General features: G+C 35.9%; 3 protein-coding genes and 1 long non-coding RNA gene across 5 annotated transcripts; 2 read left to right on the top strand and 2 right to left on the bottom strand.

The window, feature by feature from the left end:
• Positions 1–748: 748 nt before the first annotated feature.
• Positions 749–1375, bottom strand: LOC149036388 (uncharacterized). Its single transcript, XR_016181553.1, has 2 exons — positions 1108–1375; positions 749–855 (listed from the first exon to the last, which is right to left on the bottom strand). It is a non-coding gene; the product is annotated as an uncharacterized LOC149036388 (long non-coding RNA).
• Positions 1376–1518: 143 nt separating this feature from the next.
• On the top strand, positions 1519–2438 carry LOC113675151 (uncharacterized). The gene has a single exon (XM_089189120.1). The coding sequence runs from the start codon at positions 1663–1665 to the stop codon at positions 2248–2250; it is 588 nt and encodes a 195-aa protein (XP_089045246.1). The 5' UTR covers positions 1519–1662; the 3' UTR covers positions 2251–2438.
• Positions 2439–2611: 173 nt separating this feature from the next.
• On the top strand, positions 2612–4204 carry LOC113675152 (mitochondrial import inner membrane translocase subunit Tim10-B). Its single transcript, XM_027191695.2, has 2 exons — positions 2612–2956; positions 3807–4204. Exons 1-2 carry the CDS (start codon positions 2889–2891, stop codon positions 4009–4011), a joined length of 273 nt encoding a protein of 90 aa, XP_027047496.1. The 5' UTR covers positions 2612–2888; the 3' UTR covers positions 4012–4204.
• A 450-nt stretch (positions 4205–4654) lies between these two features.
• Positions 4655–24181, bottom strand: LOC113675150 (N-alpha-acetyltransferase 25, NatB auxiliary subunit). Of its 2 annotated transcripts, XM_027191691.2 has the most exons (29): positions 24092–24181; positions 23921–24006; positions 23682–23820; positions 23016–23134; positions 22186–22260; positions 21372–21477; positions 20561–20641; positions 19534–19645; positions 18937–19023; positions 18493–18656; positions 17168–17292; positions 16733–16795; positions 16153–16288; positions 14659–14748; positions 14162–14272; positions 13237–13306; positions 12619–12718; positions 12211–12258; positions 11492–11595; positions 11355–11416; positions 10678–10747; positions 10188–10230; positions 9707–9901; positions 9167–9290; positions 8353–8421; positions 7343–7440; positions 6744–6848; positions 6224–6367; positions 4655–6034 (listed from the first exon to the last, which is right to left on the bottom strand). In XM_027191691.2, the coding sequence occupies exons 1-29, from the start codon at positions 24141–24143 to the stop codon at positions 5912–5914; spliced, it is 2901 nt and encodes a 966-aa protein (XP_027047492.2). In that variant the 5' UTR covers positions 24144–24181; the 3' UTR covers positions 4655–5911. The 2 variants fall into 2 exon arrangements, with proteins under 2 accessions (XP_027047492.2, XP_027047493.2); XM_027191692.2 differs by lacking the exons at positions 23682–23820; positions 23921–24006; positions 24092–24181 and adding an exon at positions 23384–23520.
• Positions 24182–24235: the final 54 nt, after the last annotated feature.

The following is a 24235-nucleotide window of genomic DNA, read 5'->3' as shown; positions in this document are numbered from 1 at the left end:
CAAAGTAAAAGGTGTCATAATTGCCTCTCTCTATGATGGCCATCTCACAATAACGCTCGATTTTTACTGTTCCCAAGGGGGTCATAGTGTGGAAGTTCGACTGCGTGTGTATATTTATCAAAGGTAATTTAGTGTTAACAACAATATGGTATACCTGCTATACTCTCCCACCGACGCAACACCACAGTTTCTTTAGAAACTTACCCCTTTATATATTTATCAAACCCCAGCTAAACTGACTGACGTGTTCAAGCTCTGTCGTCTTTATCCCCCAAAGGCACTAAACTGCACAAACCTTACTCGCTCGTTGGTGACCTTATAAAAGTTCTAGAAGCCAAGGTTAAAGACGGATCGATGCAGAAAATCGCATTTATTGATCAGAATAAGAGTCAGGATTAAAGATCCTGGCGGAACGATCGGACCAAGAATTCCCGGTGGTACCCGCGGGGAATATTCCGAAAGCGAAAGCTTGAGGAGACAGCCATTTATACTTCGCTGCGGAAGTTTACTCGGCTATGCGGTATATCAATTTTTTGATGTAACTCAACTCAGCGTGTCGGTCGCCCAAGCAACAAAACAGTTTCCTTTTTAGACTAATAACCACCTTCAATTAATGATCCATCGATATTAAGATCTACTCAAGTCGTGCTCTAAGTCACGCGGTTCAACAGGGGGGAAATAAAACGAGGCTTTGTATGTAAGCAATGTCATGACTCGTCGATAGAAGTAATTCTATGACTATATGTTGTTTCGACTAAATTTTTATGTTTATTTCGATTTTCATCATAGTTATCAAGCTTATCATTCCTAACTTTCACCGTCATTTTTCGAATGGCTTCGATTTCCCTTTGATTCCTAAGGGGATAAATATAACAATATCAAAAAAAGATTAATCGACAATATATTAGAGGGTCAGGTAAATAAGTAAATTTGCTTTTCTCAACTGAGTCGATAATGTAAATTGGCCTTCGTAAAGATTTTCTAAAGCCATAGTTAGTAGAGGAGACTCCTCTACTAACTATGCTAAAGCTGACGGTTCGAGCGTTACTAACAGCCCTTTTCTGGAGCTAAAGAAGGGGAGTTTATCGATAACCTCGGCGAGTTTACCAGTGATGTCGGTGAGTTACTTGTCAGCGAGTTGACATGTCGGCACAGCAACCCATCCGTCCAGTCACGTTTGCGCTTGTCCATCTTTGGAAAATCTACGACCTTTACGACAATGCTCTACCAGATGACATGATTAGCCCCGAGTTTTTGAAACGGTAAGTACATTGTTAGCTAGTGTTTCATTGGATATTCGTGGATCTGTGTGTTAAGTACCTGGGCTTCAGCAAAGCAAACGCAATACAGTCCGCTGCCTAATGAACCTTGTAATGATGTTAGGACAATGGAGAAAGAAATTTAATGATAGTAAAAAATTGCATGCTCCACGGCGCAACAATCGAATTCCGTTTACGTACAACATAACTCAACAAAAAAAATCAAAAAGAAATTATTCAGTGTCATAGCAGTTTAAGTTACAGTCTAAAGAACATTGGAACGAAACCTTGGCGCGATTAAGTGGCTCCTTCCCGTCAAGAAAAACAGTACCACGGTGATCAGTCAATCCAAATAATTTTCCTATTGATCGCCAATCAACAAAAAACAAACACAACAAGCGACATGGATAAGGATTCAAGGGCAAGAGAACTGTCACTGACTCGCGGTTTACACACGGCTCTCAAAGTTAAGGACAGTAAGACCGGAAAAGTTATTTTAAAAGACAACGTCTTCGAAGACGCTAAACTAGAAGAGCATATTAACCATATAGATCATTTGCAGAAGAAAGAAGAAAGCCGGTTACGATGGGAGAAAGAATTTATGAAAAAAAGGTTACTTCGACGTGGTAAATCGAATCCAGAATTATTAACCTTACCACCAATTGAAGTAGGAGGAAGACTGAGTTGCAGTCCAAGAATTAGTAGAAGTGTCAAGAAACGCTATATTAATATGGAGGAGTTTTGTTCCGATGATTCCTCGCCAGAACGTAGCTTACATTGTTCACTGGAAGAAATTCAAGAGAAACCACGACTTAGTGTGGTCTCCACGCGGTCGTTACTCGCCTCGCACCCGCAGTCAGCAACTTTACCAGCTCTGTTATCGCCGAGTTTGACAAGGAAAGACTCCATGAATGATCCTAGATTTAGAAAGCTGTTACAAAATCTGGTTCCCAAGACTGAACTCAAGAAGACTATGTCCAGCGAAATATAGCTTGCGAAAATTACACAATACTCGCGCTCGTGAATTGGTCTAAAACAATAGAAACAATTTCTGTTAGAAAAAAATTAGGTAACATGACTTCGCCGATTCATAGAGAAACATCAATAAATTCCTGGTTGAACGACCAAAAAAATCGCCTTCTTGACCAAGAAATCTTAATAAAGTCCACAGTTACTGAATTTATAGGCTCACTGTATCTTTTGCGCTGTGAAATGTTTCGAAAGTACTCTAAAACTGTAGAAAGAAAATTACTTGGATTTTCGGGTTAAGGGATTATAAAAGTCAGTCAAGCAAATTAACGCCTGAATGATTTTATTCCCCCTTGAATTGACACATTAGCTTAGCAACGATAACTGTTGTAAGATAGGAGTCTTATCCATTATCGCCTCTGATAATTCGAGGGCCAGAGGAGGACAACGAAATATCTTCTTCCCACTCTTTCCTTCCGTTACTTTTCTCGTTGACCTACGTCACGTTTCGTGTATTATTACACGACAGAATACCCTCCAGTGGCTAGCCTGCGGTCTTACCCAATAGAAGCGGTTTCAAAATGGCGGTCAAACACGTGTGAGAGCCATTAGCCCAATATTTCTTTCCAAGAATAGTCAAACATAGCTATTGATACAATCATGGACCCGGCTAAGGCACAGATGGTTGCAGAACTGGAAATAGAAATGATGACAGACTTATATAACAGGTCAGTCTCTATGATACAAATTGAGATGCAGAGGAATGATCTAACTTTTTCCAGTGCACTCTGCTTCATTTCAAGGGTTGATCGTAAACCACGCACGCATTGAAACAAGAGAGGAACAAGAGGGAATTTCGTAATTGACTACCGATGGCACTTTCCGAGGTTCCCATGAGATGTTTTGACCATGACCATTTCCTGAATATGATGAACAATTTGAAGTCTGTTGTCCAACTAACTTGATGAATCGTCCCCTTTCTTTTCTTCTTACGCTTGAATTTTTTGTTTTACAATGGTATTTGAGTATACATGCGACCTTTTTGTGTACCCTTATTAAGGTCTGAGAGTAACTACTGAATACTGGGCCACCGAGGTCGGCACCTTCTCGGCATGCTTTGAAGAAGGAGGCAGAACACTGAGGGATGTATAGTGATTAAACGAGATGTTAATAAGTGGCCCTGTATTTTGTAGCTTTACCCATGGGTTTTTTTTTTTAATCGAGACATGTTATCAAGTGTTCACCATCCTCTCCCTCTGTTTGTATTTTTCCTTAGTTTGCTCAAATGTTATCAGAAAACTCCCAGCATAGTAGATTTGTTGAACAGCTGACTTGCTTAAGCTTAACCCCTTAACACCCTAAGATCAGCATGTATATTCTCCATAATGTTCCTTATTCATTTCCTAAGGTACTAACAAAGAGAGATTGCTTAATAATCAAGTACTTTTAGACCTTGCGATCTTTTCCTTTATCCTCATAACCATAGCACTTGATTTAGTGATTCAGGTGATACTGTTAGGAGTAATTAGGAGCCTATCCCTCAGGAGTTAAAAGTTGCATTCATAATTTAACCTACAGATTAACTGTGGCTTGTCAGAAGAAGTGTATATCTCCAAAATACAAAGAGGGTGATCTAACAAAAGGAGAATCAGTGTGCCTGGATCGGTGTGTGGCTAAATATTTGGAAATACATGATAGGATTGGCAAAAAACTAACAGCCATGTCTATGCAAGATGAACAGCTAATGAGTCAGCTTCAAGGTCAGGCACAAGGAGGGAATTAAGAGGATCTGAAAATTTTTATTAATTGAAAGAGACACACTTTGGAATCAGCTTTGTTGTGAAAGATCTTGGAATTTGACAAAACAGATGGAAGTTACTGTTTTGAGACAGATTCTATATTTTACCTAAGGGCTCTGAAGAGTTGTATGGAATTTGTGTAAATCAAAGATGTATAATAAACTAATGGACTTATAAGTGACAGTATTTTGTTGTAAGGAAAGTGGTTGCTTTCAAAATTGTGTATTTCTCAATTGACTGCAGCTGTAACCCAGTGATAACAAAACAAGGATACATAAACAAATAAATAATTGCTTAAATTATAAACTGGGTTTGCAAACTCCTGTCACATTGCCCGTTTAAGAGGATATAACAGGGGAAGGGAAAGGAGGGGGGGGGGCACTTTTGAAATAAGAAACAACTTCAGAAGATAATCAATTTGCCCACCACTAACAAATCAAGATATTTTCCTTCACCTAGGGCAATTATTAAACATGTTTATTCCACACATCTGCTATATATTTATCACATAATGGCTGAAACAAGTTGGAAATTATTTTCCGCTGCATTTCCCAATCTGGTACAGAAGAAATATTTTTTTTTGTAAATCTGGGTCATACTTTCTCAAGAATTAATAAGCAATACATCTATAATAAAGAATTTCAGTAGCTTTATTTCACATCCTCAAAGACAGTAAAACACACTTCAATCTACATTTAGTTTTTATTACTCTAAGGATTGTGCTAAAAAAAAATCTGGTTTTGCATCAAATTCAGCATCATGCTGGCAGACATCTAAATTGGTCACTAAAAAAACACCCATGCATGATTTAAAAATATTCATATTAGCACTATTTTCTGATGTTGTGGTGTCCTTATTTTGACTGCTTTCCAAAGGTGCTCTAATATAAAAAGTGCAGATGTTCTCTCTAACTCAAGTTATCAGTTTTTCTATGGGTGGTTACACTTTGTGTACCACATAACCAAAAAAAAGTAGCTTACATGTTTATTTTCCAGTCAAATCATCCATCAGCTAACATGTTGTACCATCAATATGATGAAACACTATGAAATACAAATTCAAGTGCACAATGATTCCAAAGTCACTGTGTGATAGTAATGTTAGAGGTGGCAAGTGATACCATTTTGCAGACTTTTGGTAACTGTGAAGAACAGCTCCCAGAAAAACCTGTTGGCCATCAGTCAGCTGATTGACCAGCAGCTGATGGCTGACTGCCTTTGTAGTGGGTCTTGAAATATTTTTCTTTGTTGCATTTATTATTTTTTTTATCAAAGTCTCGCATCTTTTTCAAAATTCTCTAAGTCTTCTATATACTTGTTCAGACCAGGAACTAAGTCACAAGATGGTGATCGTAGCTTGGAGGTATCATTGTGGGCAGGGAGAGTCTGTGTGTAGGGTTCTTGTGTGATTGAGGCACATTTTTGCTGATGAGAACCACTTGCATCACACATAAATCCAAAAGATATGGAGAAGTAGAAGCTTACATCCCCAAAAAAGGTCTGAACTCTTCAGAATCGTCATTATCTTTACAATCACCAATTTTACCATACTTGTATCGTCATAAAACCACAATGATGCAAGGCTGATAAAATGGCATCTGCTTTTCCACTAACCATAAACCATTCTGCAAAAGGAACCACCTTCCACTTCCTTAACATGCAGGTGCGAGTAGAACTTCCCTTCAAAGCCATAGCTTTCACTCTTTTGGCCACTAACAACACATTAAATCCCTTCTTGACAAACCTTAATGTTGCACAACTCCATGTCTTATCTTGCCTTCTTCAACACAAAAGGTAATGACAATACAAGATGCAACTCTCCTCTAAGAATTTCTCAATTATTTGTTGTGATATCCATTGATGAAATGTATTAATTGTTAAATGCCTAAATACGCAGAGACTTTGCAAAAGCAACTTTGTGATGTAAAAGTTCTGTGATCTCCTTCACTGACTGTTTATAGCTGGTCTGCAGTTTCTCCCAAATCTCGGACACAATGGAAGACTTGGTCTGAGGAACAAACACAATACACTTCTTCAACACAAACTTGATAATTAACTGATAGATTGACTTTCATCATCACATGTTTACAATTTAATACTTTACAAACTAGTACTTTTGTTGCAATCATCTTTTTTTATATATCTATCACAAATCAAAGCATAGCTTATGCTCTACAGGAGTAGGACTAGTTTTTACCTCATTGTCTAGCTCAACTAAATCCAGTTCCAAAAGCTCATCAGAGAGCTGAGAAACATTCACCTCTACAAGTGCTGAATGTAGGGATGTGAGAGAAGATTTAAGCATTGATAGGAACTCTTTAAATGGTGCCATCTCTTCATTCTGATAGAGGTAAAAAAAAGGTAACATATATTAAGTACAGTAGTGTTAGTGTAAATAAAGCTATTGAGGCAAGCTTTGGAACGGAGTTCCTAAATTACTCATGCTCAAATTTGTGTAAGAATCCTCCTGTTCTTCAATTAAGATCTCAAATGCATCATTTACAAGCCCCACTAGGATTTTTCACTCATTCCAATCTTCCATTTTTTTTTTGTTTTTGTTTAACCTTAACTTGTGCCACTGGATTAGACTTGATCAGGTAACTACTCAGTTCTAAAGACAGTCCTACAATCAGACAATCAGTCCATGAGCCAAATGGTTGGTCAGTCAAACTCGATCATTGGAGTGAGCCTTGTGTCATAATGTTCTCTTTACTAACCGTTTTTGTGGGAGCAGGTTTCTTCTTCTTGGTCTTTTTGCTACCTGACATTGTTTGTAAAAAGCTACAGCATACAGCTGCTAAAAGAAGGACACAACAACAGCTCTGCAAAAGAAGAAATTGTGAAGTTAAATTACAATACAAATCTTCCAAATCCAAGTATTCATAAAGCAAGTGTCATTGTGGCAATAATCACATTGTCCCACAAAATAAATCCAGTATGTATAGACATAAAGTATGAATAAAACTTATAACAATTGACACACCACTTTATCCAAAATCATAAGTTACAGCTATCAAGCTAAAATTCAAATCTTCAAATTTCAGCCATAGTGTACACAAAAGTTCTGGGCAATATTATCAAAGCCCTTGAAAATTAGCCACTAACTACTGCTAACTATTTAACTACCACAGATATGCGACAGCAAGATAATTATGTGAGAGCATGAATTTGTAACCTAGTTCAAACTGAGTGTTAAACATGAAATATCCTTCTCTGAGCCAATTCTAATTCAGTGACCTTCTCAATCTGATAATTACAGTAACTAACTAAACAATAACTCTTAACATGAAATGGAAAATACTCCATTCTCAATTACCTCAACCAAGAGAACCAAAGTTTCTAAAACATATCCATTGAACATTGTTTTTTCTCCACTGCCTGTGGTGAGCTTACTTAAACAATCTGAAATACAACCTAAACAGCAGTAACACATATATTAGTGGAAGAAAAAATTGGTTTGTTGACAACAGACATGAAACAATCTCATAGTGTTAGCTTAAGTAGGAAACAAGTTTCTCTTTAGGCTTGATGGGAAAAAGGGAAATTCAAAATTCTGTCTTCACTTTTCTGCTACAGGCATGATGCCAAATAGTAATAACATAGTGAAAGCTGTCTTAAGCAGACATCCACAGGACATTAATAAGAGCTCATGTGGGCATTTACAGCTTCATTTCAGATAAAACAAAGAGAAAAAGGGTGCTTACTGAGAAACTGTGCTCATTTAAAATAAAGTATGCTGAACTTCAGTTTCTTGTTAAGTCTAAATTCAAAGGCCACAATCTTTTCATAGGGTCAGTATTAATGTACAAAATTAATATTCCATAGAGCTAGCCGGGAAGGAGCAAGCCAAATGTTACAGTAAAATATTATATTATGAAGGAAATTCTTGTATTCTTGTAAGTACACTTTACCTGCATACCATGGCAGAAAAAAAAACTTCCTTACCAAAAATATATTTCACCGAATAAGAAAGTGAAAAAACACACAAGGTTGATTATTACACATGAGAAGGAAGCATGTAAGAAAATATCTTTATCAAATACAAAACCATTTTTACTTTCAAGTTGAAATAATTAGAAAAAAAATTCAATCAAGTTTTTTGGCTATCTGAGTGTGTAACATCTTAACCTAAATATACTGGAATTAAATTAAGTGGTCTTTCCTCAGTCAGTTACAGTTTCTGCATAAATTAGATAAGAGATGGATTGGTAACATCACTGGAAAGACATTTCTGTAGTACAGTGAACAATAAAGAGTTCTGAGGATAGGAATCATTAAAAATCACTATCATTATCATTATAAGCTTTTAGTACCAAGAGAAATTACCTTTCAAAATTTCAGTCACTACATCCAGATTGTGTCTAATACAATTCCATCTATCTGTTGTACCAGCATCTGTTTAAAAGATCAGAGGGAACAAAGATATATGAGTTTGAAAGAACAAGTTATGAATGGTATCAAGTCTGATAGATATTTTCTATCATTTTCTTCAACATTTGTTCAAAGAATAAAATATTTAAAATTCAGTGTTTAGTGCATGTGTGAAAGTGGTGACCAAATTGTTTTTTCTGTTGCCAGGTAGAAAAATTTGGTTGCCTACAAAAAACAGTCCTAAAAAGTCATAAAAAGCCTAAAATAAAAGGACAAAGTTTTATGAGCATTTATTCTCTTCAAATATGCATATATGCCTACTGTGTGAGAGATTTCTTGCATCTGGAACACCACAAAATTTAATAACTGACACAAACTGGAAAATGTCCAAGAAAAACATAGTAAGGCTAAATTCATTAACTTTTAACAAAAAAAGTAATACATTTTTTAAATAATATTTTAAGTCAAAGTGTTGTCACATTTTCGTCACCATTATATTTTGTGTCAGTTATTAAACTTTTGTGGTGTAACAGTATTTACAACATGTTACATCACATTTGGTTTATTCCTTGTTTTCATAACAACCACATTCCTCAGTTATCACGATTATTATTCCTCATTTAAAATGTAGGAGATGGATTGAACGCATCATTGGAATGCTGCTGCTTGAAAACTTCACCTTCCTGGACTTATTCTTGGCTCACATTTTTTGGTTTTGAGGCAAAATAAAAATAATTAGAGGGATAAAACAAATTAAAATAACAAACACCTTGTGAAGAATGATGTAAACTATGACATTCATGGCAAACAGTTACCATAGCTACAATCATTGCTCCATGCTGACCATCCAAAAACCCTGGCAGCCTTGAACTTGGTGGACCCAGACAGGGCAGCTTTACAAATAAAGTAAGTCAGGTTGCATTAGCATATCAGTGAAAAATTGTTAGGTCTTTGTTAAACATAAAGTTTTGTAATGGATCTCTGCTTAAAGCCCAGTGTTTTTTATTTATAATTTGCATTTTTAAAGTTGATTTTTGGGGTCTCAGCTTATTGCCGGGATCAGCATACAGCTGAATAAATATGTACAGTAATTGATCTACAACATTTTCCTCTTTTGCTAACAACTACAGTGCAAAGTAGAGTACCAAAGAAGATTTGGGAGAAGCCAGCTGTAAACTAAAACTCTGTCAAAGTTTCAAATCCACCTGAGGATTTACATTTTTTTAAATCAACTATTAGTAATTTTTTTTGGGAGCAAAGTAATGGGCTCCTGGTTCTATTGATTTTCCAACTGTAATTTTGTTCACACCTTTGCCCTTGTTCCTGGGTGCAAATCAACTTCCTGCAATGTTTCCTTCAATTCATCAATCACTTCTGCTAAAGGATAAGCTGGGGAAGCTTCTCCATTATTCATGTTTTGCATATTTTGTTGAGGTTTTGGTATCAAAGAGACAGCTACTGCAAGGGCTCTCAGAATAAGGAACCGCAACCTTAACCAGAGTACCTGTAAAATAGAGCAGACGTGAGCTACCTTTTGCATACCAAACAAAGAAATAAATTTGTTTTTCATTATTCAGCAGGATAACTCAGTGATAAGTATGGAGTCTACAATTATGAAACAAGTGAAAAACACAGCTTTGACCAAAATATCAACCAACATGTTAATAATAATAACAATAATAATAACAATAATAATAATAATAATAATAATAATAATATTAATAGGGAAATTTTAATCTAACAAAAATTAAGAGTATAGTCCAAAGACATTTAAAAACACTCCAACTCACCTCTTGCTCTTCGCATTTTAACTGCTGCTCTTTTGACAACTGCCTAAAAAATTCAAATTAATCAGTACTGAATAACAACATACCTACTTCACTTACCAACTCATCAATGAACAGACCAAATATCTAATGAAAGGTCAATCTCACAGGCTAAACCTTTCAAGTTTTTTTAAAACTCAAACTAGTTGTTTCTTGAGGGTAAATAAACTGAAGCCTTTCCTCAGGAAAGCTCTACTTCTCCTCATTTTATGATTAAAAAATAGGAGTTGGATTTGACTCATCACTGAAAAGGCTGTCAGAATGTGAAAGTATCGCTGGTGTGTGATGTTGAGACATCAGATCAACTAAAACTTAACTCACTCCCCAAGTAACTTACAAATTAAGATTATTTTAAACAATCAAAATTATTTGTGGCTAGTTACATTAAGAAAACCAGATCAGTGTTCAGATGAATCCCAAAATAAAGAGAAAATCACACCCAGTATTTACATACCTTTCTGGGACATCCCAGGTTTGAAGTATTTTTAAATCCCTGTTATCCTTCAGGTCTTTCATCCAGTATTCTAAAGAGACATTAACTGCATACTTACAACCATTCAAAGTAAAATATTGTACAAATCATAATTTCTTTCTTGCTCCTTTTATATTCTCCTTCATGCTTAACCTTTCACACCCAACCATCAGTATGCATATTCTCCATACTGTTTTCTATGCATTTCCTGAGGTGCTGACAAGGAGAATTTATTTGACAATCAAAAGTTTGTTTAGTACAAGTAGGTTATAATTTCCTTTATTCTTATTAAATTACTGTTTAATTCATGGGTGATATTGTAAGAAGAAATTTGATGCTACCTACACTCAAAGTTTAAATCATTGGCTCAAAGTGAAAGAAGCCACATTAACTATTAAAAAAATGGTTAAAAAAAAAGTATGTAACAGGTAATGGTAATTCAGCAATTACCATCATGCAAAGTTTGTAGACAAGTTTTTCAACAAATCACAGGAGATGGCACAACAAAACCACATCAATTTCACAGTTAAAGAAAATCACCCTACCAATATCTCGACTGATGAAATCTCCCAACATTATCCCAAGTAAGACCCGATGGTGATGGTTTTCACTTGGGCACAAACTTTACCTTGAAGAATAATCATAGAAAAAAGACTTACTCTCTACAGAACACTTGTCGAGCAAGCTCTTTTCATCAAAATGACTTTGGACATCTGAAAGGCTAAAAAGAATGGCCCATGCGTGAAAAATTTTTATTGCTACAGAAATGCTTTAAAAGACAAAACAATGTTATAACCTGTTTGCCTTGGTGAACACGTCAAGGAGCATGTTTTCATAATTTACTGTGGCAAAATGCAGTGAAAGATCAAGTCGTCTCTTGAGATCAATGAACTCTGGAATCTGACAACACCAAAATTTTAAAAAAGTCATTGTAGGACAAGAAGTATAGTAAATTAAAGAAACTTATCAAGATGCAAACATGGAGACAAAAAGACAGAACAATGTCCACTTACTGTACATTGTGTTGCTTTCATGAGTATATAGCAACAGTTTGCCTAGTAAGTCCTTTCCACAGAATGTTACCCATTATTTAAAGAAAATTAAGTGCATCTGCTGTTAATGATGCTACCCAATGCTACTCATAACATAGATTCAAAACATATGAACCAGTTGATGTAATTTAAGTACATGGAATACACTTCCTCCTTTACCCTTTAACTCCCATGAATGATTAACATGTAACCTCTCCCTACAACATCCAAACATTATCCACCCAATGTGTATCGAGAATACTCAAACTTATCAGGTAGAAGTTAATAGTCTTGATCTAACACCAAATTCAAGTGACTCATTTACAAGGAAATGTGTGGCAGCCAGAGGGGAGAATTAACAATCAGATCTTGGGAATTAAATGGTTAGGTGAATATTGCCCAACTGTCTTGTTGTTTGGACAATGCATAATATTACTTGGGAGGGTCAAATTGATCCACATTTAACTGAAAATGATTATCTCACCTTTTCAAATGATCCATACTTGTATGCAGCTATGATGTGTTCAGGGGTCTAAAAAGAAACACAGCGATCTTCATATCTGAAGACTTGAGACAACAGAACTTGCCGACATGAATATCACTTTTAGATAATTGATCTTGGAACTGTGACCTATTTGCTTTTCTATCCAATTCTGAGAGCCTACTTTCTCCAAACAAGATTTAATTTACTGTGCACTGCCTGCAAATGTGAGGGCAATCAACACTTACAACAACAATCTCTACGGGAGAAGAAATAGGACAGAGCAAGACATAGGAGGAGAGAGGTGGATCAAAAGCTATCTCTCTTATTTGCTGTTTCACCCCTCTTTGTAGTTTGATGTTAAGATGTTGTACACAATTTAATTGCTGACAAATAATGTGTGTAACTTACATTTTTTTGGTTTCCATAAAAGAATTTTAAAGTGGTTAAGTACACAGATGAAGCTGCCTCAAAATGACCAAGAGCTTCAACGTATCGTGTCAGAGTATAACTGGAAAAAAATACAAAGGGAAAAATGAAATAATCTCTAGCATTGCTATTTTAGTTACTATGCCATTCATTACTGAAGAAAAAAAACCTGGATTCAAAAAGCATCTTGAAAAATGATTATCTAGCCCCTCAGAAAATAACTATGCTATTTCAAAGGATGCAAAGGTTATGCTGTTGTTGTGATTTATGCTGTTGTTGTGATTTGTGCATATGATGCAATTTGTTTTTTGTGTTTTAAAAGTATTAATGACAAAATCTTCTCCTGTACATGTAACTGCACTCCTTCAACTAATAATCTGTATGGTAAGACACTGAGGACTGAAAAAGTGTTCCCCAGGTTGAGATGTCCCTCAGAAAGATAGAAGTTTGTACTCAAGCCTTAAGTAGTCAAGCCAGCTGGAGTTTCTCCCAGTCTCTATAGCATGAAGTAACTTAGAGCATTGCTTCAAGGAAGTGTGCAAATATCTGTGCAATCAGTCAGAATTATAGCTGATAGGAAAGTTTCCCTTTTCTACTTACCCAACAACATCTTGTTCGATGTGCTTGATTTCTAATCCTTCAAAAAGTGCTAGACATGGACTAACAGCACCTATAAACAGGAGTAAATTAGATGGTCATCTTAGAAGCCAAAAAGCACTTTTCTGTCATTCACTCAGGGCTACCTGAACTTATTTCATTAACCAACTTTTCAGGGTTTTTTCTGTTCATCAGAGTAATTCAGTAATTAAAGTTTTCCATCCACTCTTCGGATATTTTGTGGTATGTAGGGTATGGGAGGAGGGGTGCATAGGCAAGATTGTTCCCCTCCCTTTGCTGCAGCTATGGATAACATCTCAATTGAGGTGGTGATAGAATCTTGTCCTTGCTACATGGTTTTTCCTGGTTCTCCAGTTTTCCTAACATGATAGGAAACCTATACTTTGAATTCCAGTTCAACAGAAAAATAATAAACAAAGTAATACCTTGAGTTTGCCACTGCCAAAATCTACACATAATTTTGTTATAAACTTACTCTCTGCTCCTAAGAAATGGTATTCACTTTTAATTTTACACAGCTATTACCATACACATGTACACAAGCACTTCCTCCCTATCTATGCAACATAGGCATTCCAACTATTGCTTTTATGACCATGCAAACTCTGCAACACAATCCTGGTCCATGATTAACATGATGATCAAATACAGAAGACTGTTGTAGGCCTTTCCTCAGTGAAGCTCTGTTTCTCCTCATCTTATCACTTTATAATAAGAGTTGGATTTGCCTCATCATTGGAAAGCCAACAGCACAAAACCATTTAAAATTCATGACACAGTCATTACTGTAAGACTCTGATATTAAGGTAATAGCTACACTGTAGATGAATTCTTCTTTTTAATTTTTGACACACTGAGAAAACAAAGTGCAGTTAAAAGTGAACTTATATGGAAGGATAAATCTTACCCATTGAACAATAGACTTTCATCAGTAGGAGTTTGAGCTGATGGTTGGAAGGACTTGCCTTTAATGTGCTCTCTAACATGATAAGAAGGTGCCAGTTCATGTCTGTATTTCCTTAATTGGAAAACAAATTGCTGTTAAGAAGAGTTTCTAGAAATTCTTCATTGAACTGATGCAAAGAGCAGTAGGTGAAACTAACTTAACCAGCAGCAACCAAACTTGTGATTATTATTTGATCTACAGTTCAATTTAACTTAATTTTTCTGGCTAAAAAAAAAGAAAAGGCCCACATGTGTGTTAGCTGTGTAAGATGTTAGCATAATTAAAAAAAAAATTAGACAATTGGCGATTTGTTCAGTTTATCAAAAATGCTGATGCAAGTGAATAATTGATCACCTTTTCTATGAATAGTCATTTTACAAGGACACCATACAGTAAAGAAATTATCATTTTAAGAACTTACGGCCACAATAATTACTACCAATATTGTGAAAAAATACCTGATTCATAATTTACTTCTAACAAAAGGTGTGAAGCCAGTTGAGCAAACCCATCACTGTACTGAAGTTCAGTAGGCAAAAGACTCTGACCTAACAAATAATTATAATGATTAAATTCAATAAGAAGATACTTCCAGAATTGAGCCACAAATAGCCAACCATTACGGTCAGAAGTTATTCAAGTTTCATGATAATGAAGATACAGGGAGTGTTACCACTCCCCTGAAATGGTCCTTCCCAAGTAAGGGCCTTTCCACACTAGTGAAAAAGTTGTTTATTTAGACAAATTTTCAGTCATCGGCAACATTTCAGAGGTGTGGATGGTTTTCAGCAACTTGACAAATTTTGGCTGAAGTGGACAAATCTCCAAATGCACCACCAAAAAAATTTGTCCTGAGTAAAAACTGGACAAATTGACTGAAACAAAACCACAATAAACTTGTGGATCATTTGTCATAAAAGCTACGACCAGTGTGTAATTGAACTGAAATCAGTTTACTTGGATTCTAAAGTTTTATAATGACTAAGGATAAATTCTGGAAATTGAATATGGAATCCCTTGGCAAACTATGCTGGCTGGTCTTATGAACAGATCAGGTGCTAATGGAATTGGACAGCTTTGAAATTTTAAATGTGGATGACAAAATTTGTTCTTTGGTTTTGTCAGGACAATTCTAGTTATGATTGTTTGTATGGAAAGGCCCTAAGGCCTCCTTTCCCCAACAATTCATCAAGTTTACTAAAAGTTTGCTGTTAGCCATCAGTAGGAAGAGGTAGTCTGACAGTCAAGTCTTTAGTCCAACAACACTACTCAGAGACCCAGTCTGGGCCTAAACCTTGACCTTTCGATTGGACATCCAATATAACAACCACCAAGTCATCTCACACACATAAATAATGGGAGATGCCATTAAGGCACTTGTCTTCAAGGCCAAGTAACCCATATTGCCAAAGCTAATGCTAGTGTCTCCTGAATGAAGCCATTAAGAGCACTGACCACAAACACAACACAATGACCCAGCCAAAGCTTGAACCTACACCTCTTAGTCTGCTAGAATAAAGTCTTGTTGCGACCCCTGTGTGGGATGCTAAACTATCTCAGAGTCCCTAATCTGAACAGCTGCATCTGTAATCAGTAAATACCACCCACTAAATGTGTGCTACTTGTACACTATGTACTTGTGGAAATAGAAAGGCCTTGGAGAGTAAGTACTGAGGAAGTGAGTCAGGCCTTACTTTTAGAGTTGGTAAGTATCTTGCCCAACAATCAATGTCCTAACAAAAGTTCAGCCTAGACTGCACAATATAGACTGTAAGCTCTTCAACATCTTCCCACTATGGCTTTCACATAACCAAACTTGACAAACTGGAGCACAGTTACTACACCGATCCACACAACAATCTTATTTTTCTATGACATGAAGCCAAGCTTCATGGATCTACATAAATGTATCTACAAATAAATTGCTATTTTGGTCACAATAGCATACTAACCATAAACCAAACCATCTTTGTGCTGCTTCATATATTCCTTTGATAAAGCAATTTTTTCATCACAGGAAAGAGAGCAGTGAAATCCTAAATGTCTTGAAATCAGTTCAATATTCATTCTCCTCAGCATCAGTCTTGTCTAAGAGAAAAAACAGTATCACAATCACTAAATAGTATTTGTGTACATGAAAGCAGCTAAGATTAGATTTACTGCACCTTCTGCTACTACTGACCTAGAGGGCAATTGAATGATAGAGGGTAGAAACTAGCAATGGCCAGACAGAGTCCATATGAATACCTAGCACAACCCTATTTATCACCGACTTGGACCAAAGACTACTGCATCAAAATTCAATATAGATAGAATTCTTTAGTGACTGATCCTCATGTCATACAACCCAAAGGTAATCAGACAAGACTCAAATCATGTGCTTCATTAGTTTTGAATTGTTCATTTGCCAGATTATTCCCTGAATTGTGCTCACTCAGTCCAACAGGCTCACAGCTTTCCTTAACTGAAGACTTTCTAGTAACTACTACTCACAACTTCTGTAAAACTTAGCCACAACAATACTTTACATACATGAGATGATTCAGGATCTTCATCACTGACTGATGGAAGGGCATTCCTTAATGCTTCCACAAACTAAAACAAAGCGTCAAGATTTTTTGGTAATGGACTGGACAGTGTTTTGACAAATGATTTAAATTGGGTGAGAATGGCAGATATGACAAGTTTTGCCAAACAAGCCAAGCCATTCAATCTGTTCAATATCCAACTTTATCGCAAACAAGTTTTAAGGAGGCTACCATGAATGTGACAACGTTCTGCCATATTCAGCATTCACCAAATTCATAATTCTCATCAGTAAAATTTGCCATATTCATTATTGTGTGCATTTTTGGACAGACATGCTGTGACTTAAATACTCTATAAAAATACTCTACGTCTTGCATCATCTTTTCTGAGTGTTAAAGACTGTTGAGGGTTCAAGACTTTATTTCCAATCTATTTTACCTTTTCTTTGTCCAGTATTTCTGGTAGATTCAGATGTAAATAAGGTTCAAGGTCCCAGAAACAACAGTGCTTGTCTCCAAACCATTTAAAATACTCTATTAATAAATATACACTAGAAGTTGAACCTGAAAATAAAAATAAGAGAAACACACCAAACATCATTAGCATTTCACAAAAAATGGAATAAGCTAACTATGTGTCTACAACTTGAATTATAATTTAAATCTGTAATTCAGATTGACTATTCTTGACAAAGCTTTCAAGATGAGTTAAAGCATTTTATATTTCTGCCCTCTAAGAAAACTGGCCCACACATACACGTTTGTCTCTAATAGTTTCCAAGGTAGATAATGCTATGTAGCAGATAAATCACTATCCAGATGATAGAGTAATCTGTTTTGTGAACCTGGACCTAAACATCATACAAGTATTAGATAGCAATGCCCACCTGGTGAGCAACCTGAGCAAAACTGTTACAAAAGTTTCATGTGACAATTTCGAACCCAAAGGTGCTTGTAACCCACATTGTACTCCAGGGTAACATGTCCCATTACTACACTAAAAGAAGACAAGAACAGATAATTTTGCAACAAGAGAGCAAATCCTTTGCCAGAATTTCAACCTGAATTCCTTTAAATTTGAGGTAAGATGCTCCCCTGCTAGGCCTAAATTAATTCATAAATTTTGAGTTTCCTACAAACTTCCATGATCAATAGTGTCAAAAGTGTCATTTAGATACATGTAGATTAAGTGAGATGAGTAAATAGATTTTCAAATAAATTAAAATTGATTCATTTAAAGATTTTAGAGAACATGTCAGGACTTCAAAGGAGTTTGCACGGTGGGTTTACAAATAGGTGTGTTTTTTTCGTTATCAGGAGTTTTTGAGTTATTTAAAAAGAAAAAAAACTCTTTGTTAGCATGGAGAGTGGTAAGTTGCTTGCACCAATCAGATCACCACATTTGGGTGGGTATCTTGCATCAATCAGATTGCCACATAAGGGTATGTATCTTGCACCATTATTGCAATTAATCAGATTGCCCCATTAGGTTATGTATCTCACATCAATCATACCATGTTGACCCATCTCAACCCACCCAGCCAAAACTAAAACTCTTGAATGCTATGCATGCCTATGTTTCTGAGAGTCAGGTGGTCTTAAGTATCTTTCCTTTTTGGTCAAAGGCACAAATATGGGGGGTTAGGGAACCCTGAAAATATACATATTGTCTACCCTGTATAGACACAAACACTGCCGACATTAGCCAAGTTCAATGACACAGCACATTTAGGTTTATTCAATACATGTAACCAAGCAACTCACTCTGTCTTGAATCACAGTGAATACATTCTTGACTACAAAGCTTTTCCAGTTCCAATTGTGCCAAATAAGGTCCTCTGCATGATCTCTTTTCTTTAGTTTGTTCAGCTTCCACAACAGATGCTAGGAATTTGTCAATCATTTCTAAAGAATAATCAGGAATTTCTCTGAAAAACAAATAAGAAAAAGTACACAAATGACTAAACAAGAGTGCAGTTGGAAAAATATAAAGAATTTAGATTTTTATGTGATCAAGAAGTCAATCCATAGATTTAATGTGCAGAAGTTTATGGCTGGAATGTACTTGGCTTTTCTTTTAAAACACTTTCACTGAAAAGCTCTGTATTCATAAGTTGAAATATTTCCCAGAAAAACCCATCACCTTCTTGTCAGATTCTTGTACACATTATTATCACCCTTCACAAAAATCATGTGAATGAAACCTACTCTGACTCATCAACTGGTTTCCAGTTTTGTTTTATAAGGGAGAAAGCTGAGGTTAGGTATGACTGGTAGTATGACCACTGATCTGGCCTAGGAGAAATAAGAAAACAAAAATTACAGTACATCTCCAATTAAGTTAAACCTTTTCATTCCCAAGATCTTATTAGTGATTCTCCTTTCTGTCTGGTACACAATTCTTATAATATTAGTTTGGAGAACTTGGCATTGGATCAACTAATAATCCCTTAATTGACAGTTTTCATTATTCTCATCACCTGCCTGCTTGATATTGTAAGGAGAAATTCTTTCTTGGTCACTCATTGGAGTTATGGAGTTAATAAAGCTCAAAATCCATACTATAACAAAAAGTGTATGCCTGAATATTCATATTTATATTGTTTAGCAGCCTAGCCAATACTGTTCTTCTCTTGACATATCTATTATTCACTGCTAAATCAGAAGCAAAAGAGGATTTCTTAAGTCGTGACAATAGGCTACTTTTGAAATACATTGAAATTCATCTTAATAATAAGGCTAAGGGCAAATGGTAATAATAAATTTAACCAAATAACATGAAATTAAATACAACTAACCAAATACCTTTTCAAAATGAGTTTCTTAAATGCTATATTTGCTTCATGCCATTTGCAGAGTTTTGTTAAATAAATGGCTTCTTTTTCTTCTCTTTCATCCATGTAACTAATCAGTTTAGCTAAGAAATGGATAAAAGGTGCCTGATTAATCAAAGATCTAAGGAGTACGACTCAGAAGTAGAAATGCAATCCACAGGTTTTAGGTGCAAGTGCTGCAAGTGCAAGGTTAATTCCAAATTTAACCTTTTACACCTCAACATCAGTATGCATATTCTCCATACTGTTCTCCATACATTTCTTAAGTTGCCGACAAGGAGAATTTGTTTAACAATCCAGGGCTTCTTTATTTATTCAGCACCTCAAGGGTTTATTTGGAACCAACATAACAACCAGCACCCAGTTGGCTTGTTAGCTCAGTTGGTAGAGTGCTGCACAGGTATCACAAGATCATGGGTTTTAATCTCGTACAGGCCTGAATTTTTTTTTTTTCAGGCCTATTTTCCCTGTCGCTCAAGTAGTGTTCTTTATTGTGAGTATCCTTTCCATATTCATTTCTTTACCCACAGTTCACATATATGATTTTCACATATTCACAGTCATTAAAGAGCTTCTTTAGTTGGTGATTATTTTGTTTAAATCTTGTGAATTTACTGTGTGATTCAGGGGTGATAATATAAGGAGATATTAGATGCTAGTTACTCTTATGAGTCAAAAGGTTAACTCTCTGACCATGTTTGCAAATTGTCAATTACCTGTAGTTTGCCTCCAGCCAGTTGAGATTTTAATTGTGACACATTTCATTTGGATTATACATAAGAGTTTATTTGAAAGGAGAGTCTGTTAACCAGCAAAAGGAGACAAGGGCCCTTTCAAGGTAAAAACATCCCTATATCCTACATTTTATAAGATGAAAAGGATGACGATGATTTTAAAGTAATGAAATTGATACTGGCACATTTCTTTTAAAGTTTACAAAAACATAGCTTGTGCAATTTCATTGCAACTAAAGTTTGTTTTAATGCCAGCACACTCACCAGCCAAATCACTTCTAAGAACACCAAGAGCCTTCTCATAACATCCAAGCTTCTCTAAAATCATTAAATACAGATGAACCTCTGAAAAGTGAAAAATGTAAGGAAAAGTGCTCAGATAATTTTTTTTTCCTGTGATATAACTACTGAATTAAAATTAGTGCATCAAACTCTGTAATTACACACCAACAAGTCTAAAGCAGTACCATATTGGCAAAGCCCACTGATAAACTGGTTGACAAAGTAAAGGATTTCAGTAAGCCCAAAGTATTCAAAAATATAGAACTCCACACACACTTGTGACAGCTGATGCAAAAACCCAATGGGAGAAAAATAATACAGTTAATAACTACAGAAAATAGCAAATATATGCTTGAAGATATTATTGTTACTGCAAAGTGTGGGTAATTACTGACTTAACAAGCAGAAGCTTCTCCTGCTTAAAAGAAATACTATCATGACATTTCAATCTCAATTTTTTTGCCTCAGTATGTGCTACTTTCAGCTTGAAGGAGACTATCAAGATATAATTTTCATGACATAAAAAAAACACAGTAGGCAGTACTAAATCTAAAAGGAATGTGACTTGTATGTTCAAGAATGGAAAACATCAAACTGATTCAGAACTGACATGATGCAAGATATTTCCATCATATGGCTTCTTTCAGAAACTATGGACAAGCTTAAGACATAAAGATTCATGTTTCCCACTCCCTTAAAAACCTCGCCTTTGTTGTTTGAAGGTTGGACAACACTGAACACAGTATAAATGGCTATCTAGGGGATAGCAACAGGTAACTAAAAAATACTGCACCTGCTTCAGCTTCAATTTTGCCTTCATTTACAAATTTTTCAACCATTTTCTCAGCCAAAGGAAAGAGCATAGTTCTTCCAAGTTTCTCTTCACTAGCCATTATACCCTGAAACATAAAATTTGAAATAGATTCTACAATTGAACTACAGGGAAACTTAATCAAATATTGTTGACTCACCAAAGGTTGTTATTATGAAAGACACAGAACTCTGTATAAATTTTTAACTGATAACCCTGAATTGTCAACAAAAGTTGTAATTGAGCTAAAATCTTGACCCTCCACAGTATTGAAAGATGTTTTACACATCAATACCACGTGCTTTCACCCAACTATCAGCCTTAAGAACAGCATGTAACAAGAATTACTCCACCCTTCCTCTGCCAGTAGAGATGATTTAATTCTGAGGGAAATATGCCATGACAAAGTGAAGGTCTACAGGAGTGTGTAGATATTTCATTTTCAGTATCTCTCCTAGCAGTTGTAGTTTATGTTGATGATGATTTCATTTGCCTTATTTTAACCCTTTACAACCTACATGTTTCCTTTGTGTAACAATCAAAGCCTCTTAGGTTAACAATCATTTCCTTTATTCTTATGATCTTTATGAATGACTCAGCAGTATTACTATAAGGAGAATTTAGATAATGGTCACTCTTAAGGTTTAAAGGTTCAAGGGTAGAGGTTTAAAGCACTATGAACAGCTCTCTATTCAAACAGTATCTCCTTTGAGTGAGCATGCATGATTATAGATACAAATAACTTGCATGACATGATCAAAGGAACACATCTTTAAAAGTAGGGATAATATTTTACCTGCATCACAATGCTCATGACAGCCCAGAAGTAGTAAGGGTTCTTAGAGAACAGTTTATACAGATTCATAGCCACCTGCAAAAACAATAGTACATTCACAATTAATCTCCACAAACTCGATGACCAGTTACATAGATTGGACTCCATGACAAGTGGACAAGAGAGGGATTTGTAACAATTTCACAAGGGTTTTTCAGTTGTTGTTGTTGTTGTTGTTGTTTGTTTGTTTGTTTGTTTGTTTTTAATAACTACCCCCCATAAAATTGATGACTTGAGCCCTGGAGGCAATAGCACATAAAGTTTGTAAACAAGGGTCTCCTTTCCAGGATTTGCATTGAGACATGAAGTTGCAAGAAAATGGTGTTACCTAACAGGTAAAAAATATTTTCAACTCTGGGTGAAATACAGGCCTGACAATTACAATTTGACCAAATAATTCTGCATAGTAGCTCGAGAACTCTATCTTCTGCAATGCCAAACTAACCCCTCCAAGGTTGCAAACACTACTTGACACACTGAGAAAGGGTTGATTTAAATTTGAAATAAAACATTTGCAAATATTGGTTGGGAAGAAGTGTGAAATAAGGAAAGTTGTTCAGGCAACATTATTTCACTTCAATTTGCAAACAAATTCACTTCAGGCAGAAGGTAACCCTACAATCTCATTGCTTTTCTTTTACAAGCATAAAACACTTGAAACTGAAAAGCTTGAACCAACAATGCAAGAAAATGGCACAAACATCTTTGCATAAGGTTTATAAGAAGCCCTGAAAGCCATTGGGTTCATTTAGGCAAAAGTAAATTTTAAAATCTGAGTGAATGAGATTCACCTGTTGTTGCTTTTTGTAATCTCCAATTCTGACATATGCCATAAAGAGGTGAGAATATAATTCTTCATTCTTTGGGTTCTGTTTCAAGGCCATCTCATAAATACAAGGAATCATCTCAGCTTAAAAACATAAAGCACATACACTCCAACAGTCAATGATAAAAAGAAAAGCTGGTTAACAACCTCAAGGAAAATGTGAGAACTTCAGAGAAACTTTAAAGTGTTTTGGTGGAAAAAAAACCATGGAAACAGAGTAATTCTGAAAAGTGACAAAACTTTCCAAGTTGTTCAAACTACATCATGGAAAGAGACATAGTGAGGAACTTGTTGCATTTCACACGACAAAGATGTTCAAGGTGTAGAACTGACCTGGGTCAAGACATATGTAATCTGCCCTTCAGTTTGACCTGTTTCAACTTATACATCATTTCAGACCAGAGTTGTATCATGAAAACACCCTGTAACAGATCAGTGTGCCTATTCCCACCACGTACTTCTTGGTGTTTCTATTGATATTGTAAGGAGAAGCTGTGGGTCAATCACCAAGTGCAAATAGCGGATCAGAGGAACAGGCACCTGCTGTTATCTAACTCATTCATTAGTTTTAATCTGAATAGATGAATTGGAGAAAGTGACCCTTGATAAATGAACTCTACACATTTCTTACGTTTTTGCATCTCTCTGTAGCAAATTGTCATTGCCTGAAGCGTGGGATCGTCCGCTGGTTTCGCTTCCATAATCTCCACCATAATTGTCTCGCTTTCAGCAGTTTTTCCTGATCGCAATAAAGCCAGTCCTTTAAGAGCCTGCAATTCAAACAAAGGACTGAATGTACCCTGTTACTACACATTTAGCGTCATCACACTTTCACTGAACGTGATTCATGCCGTCCGCAGAAACTTTTACCTTGGCGCAGTACAGGTCTTTCTGCTTCCTTAAAATTTTGTCTGCAAGTTGGATGGCCAGTTTGTTGTTCATACTGTCCAACGCATCTGAAAATATAGCACAAAAAGGGTCAAAAATTATCTCTCTTTTATATCAGTAATTTTTGTAACTGGTAAAACGAAAGAGAAGTACCATAAACAGGACGAAGCCGACGCTCGTTGACATCGACATGGCGGGAAGCCATGTTGCATTCGGCTCACATGCTCTTTAGCGAGTGCGCCCCAAATTAGCCAGCGGCTAAATCCAGTTACTAACTAGCATCGTTGTGTAGCAGTT

This window comes from Pocillopora damicornis, chromosome 12 (genome assembly GCF_964200805.1).
Source record: "Pocillopora damicornis chromosome 12, jaPocDami1.2, whole genome shotgun sequence".
NCBI lineage: Eukaryota > Metazoa > Cnidaria > Anthozoa > Scleractinia > Pocilloporidae > Pocillopora > Pocillopora damicornis.
Note: the sequence above shows the minus strand (reverse complement) of the source record. Positions and strands in the feature narration are given on the sequence as shown.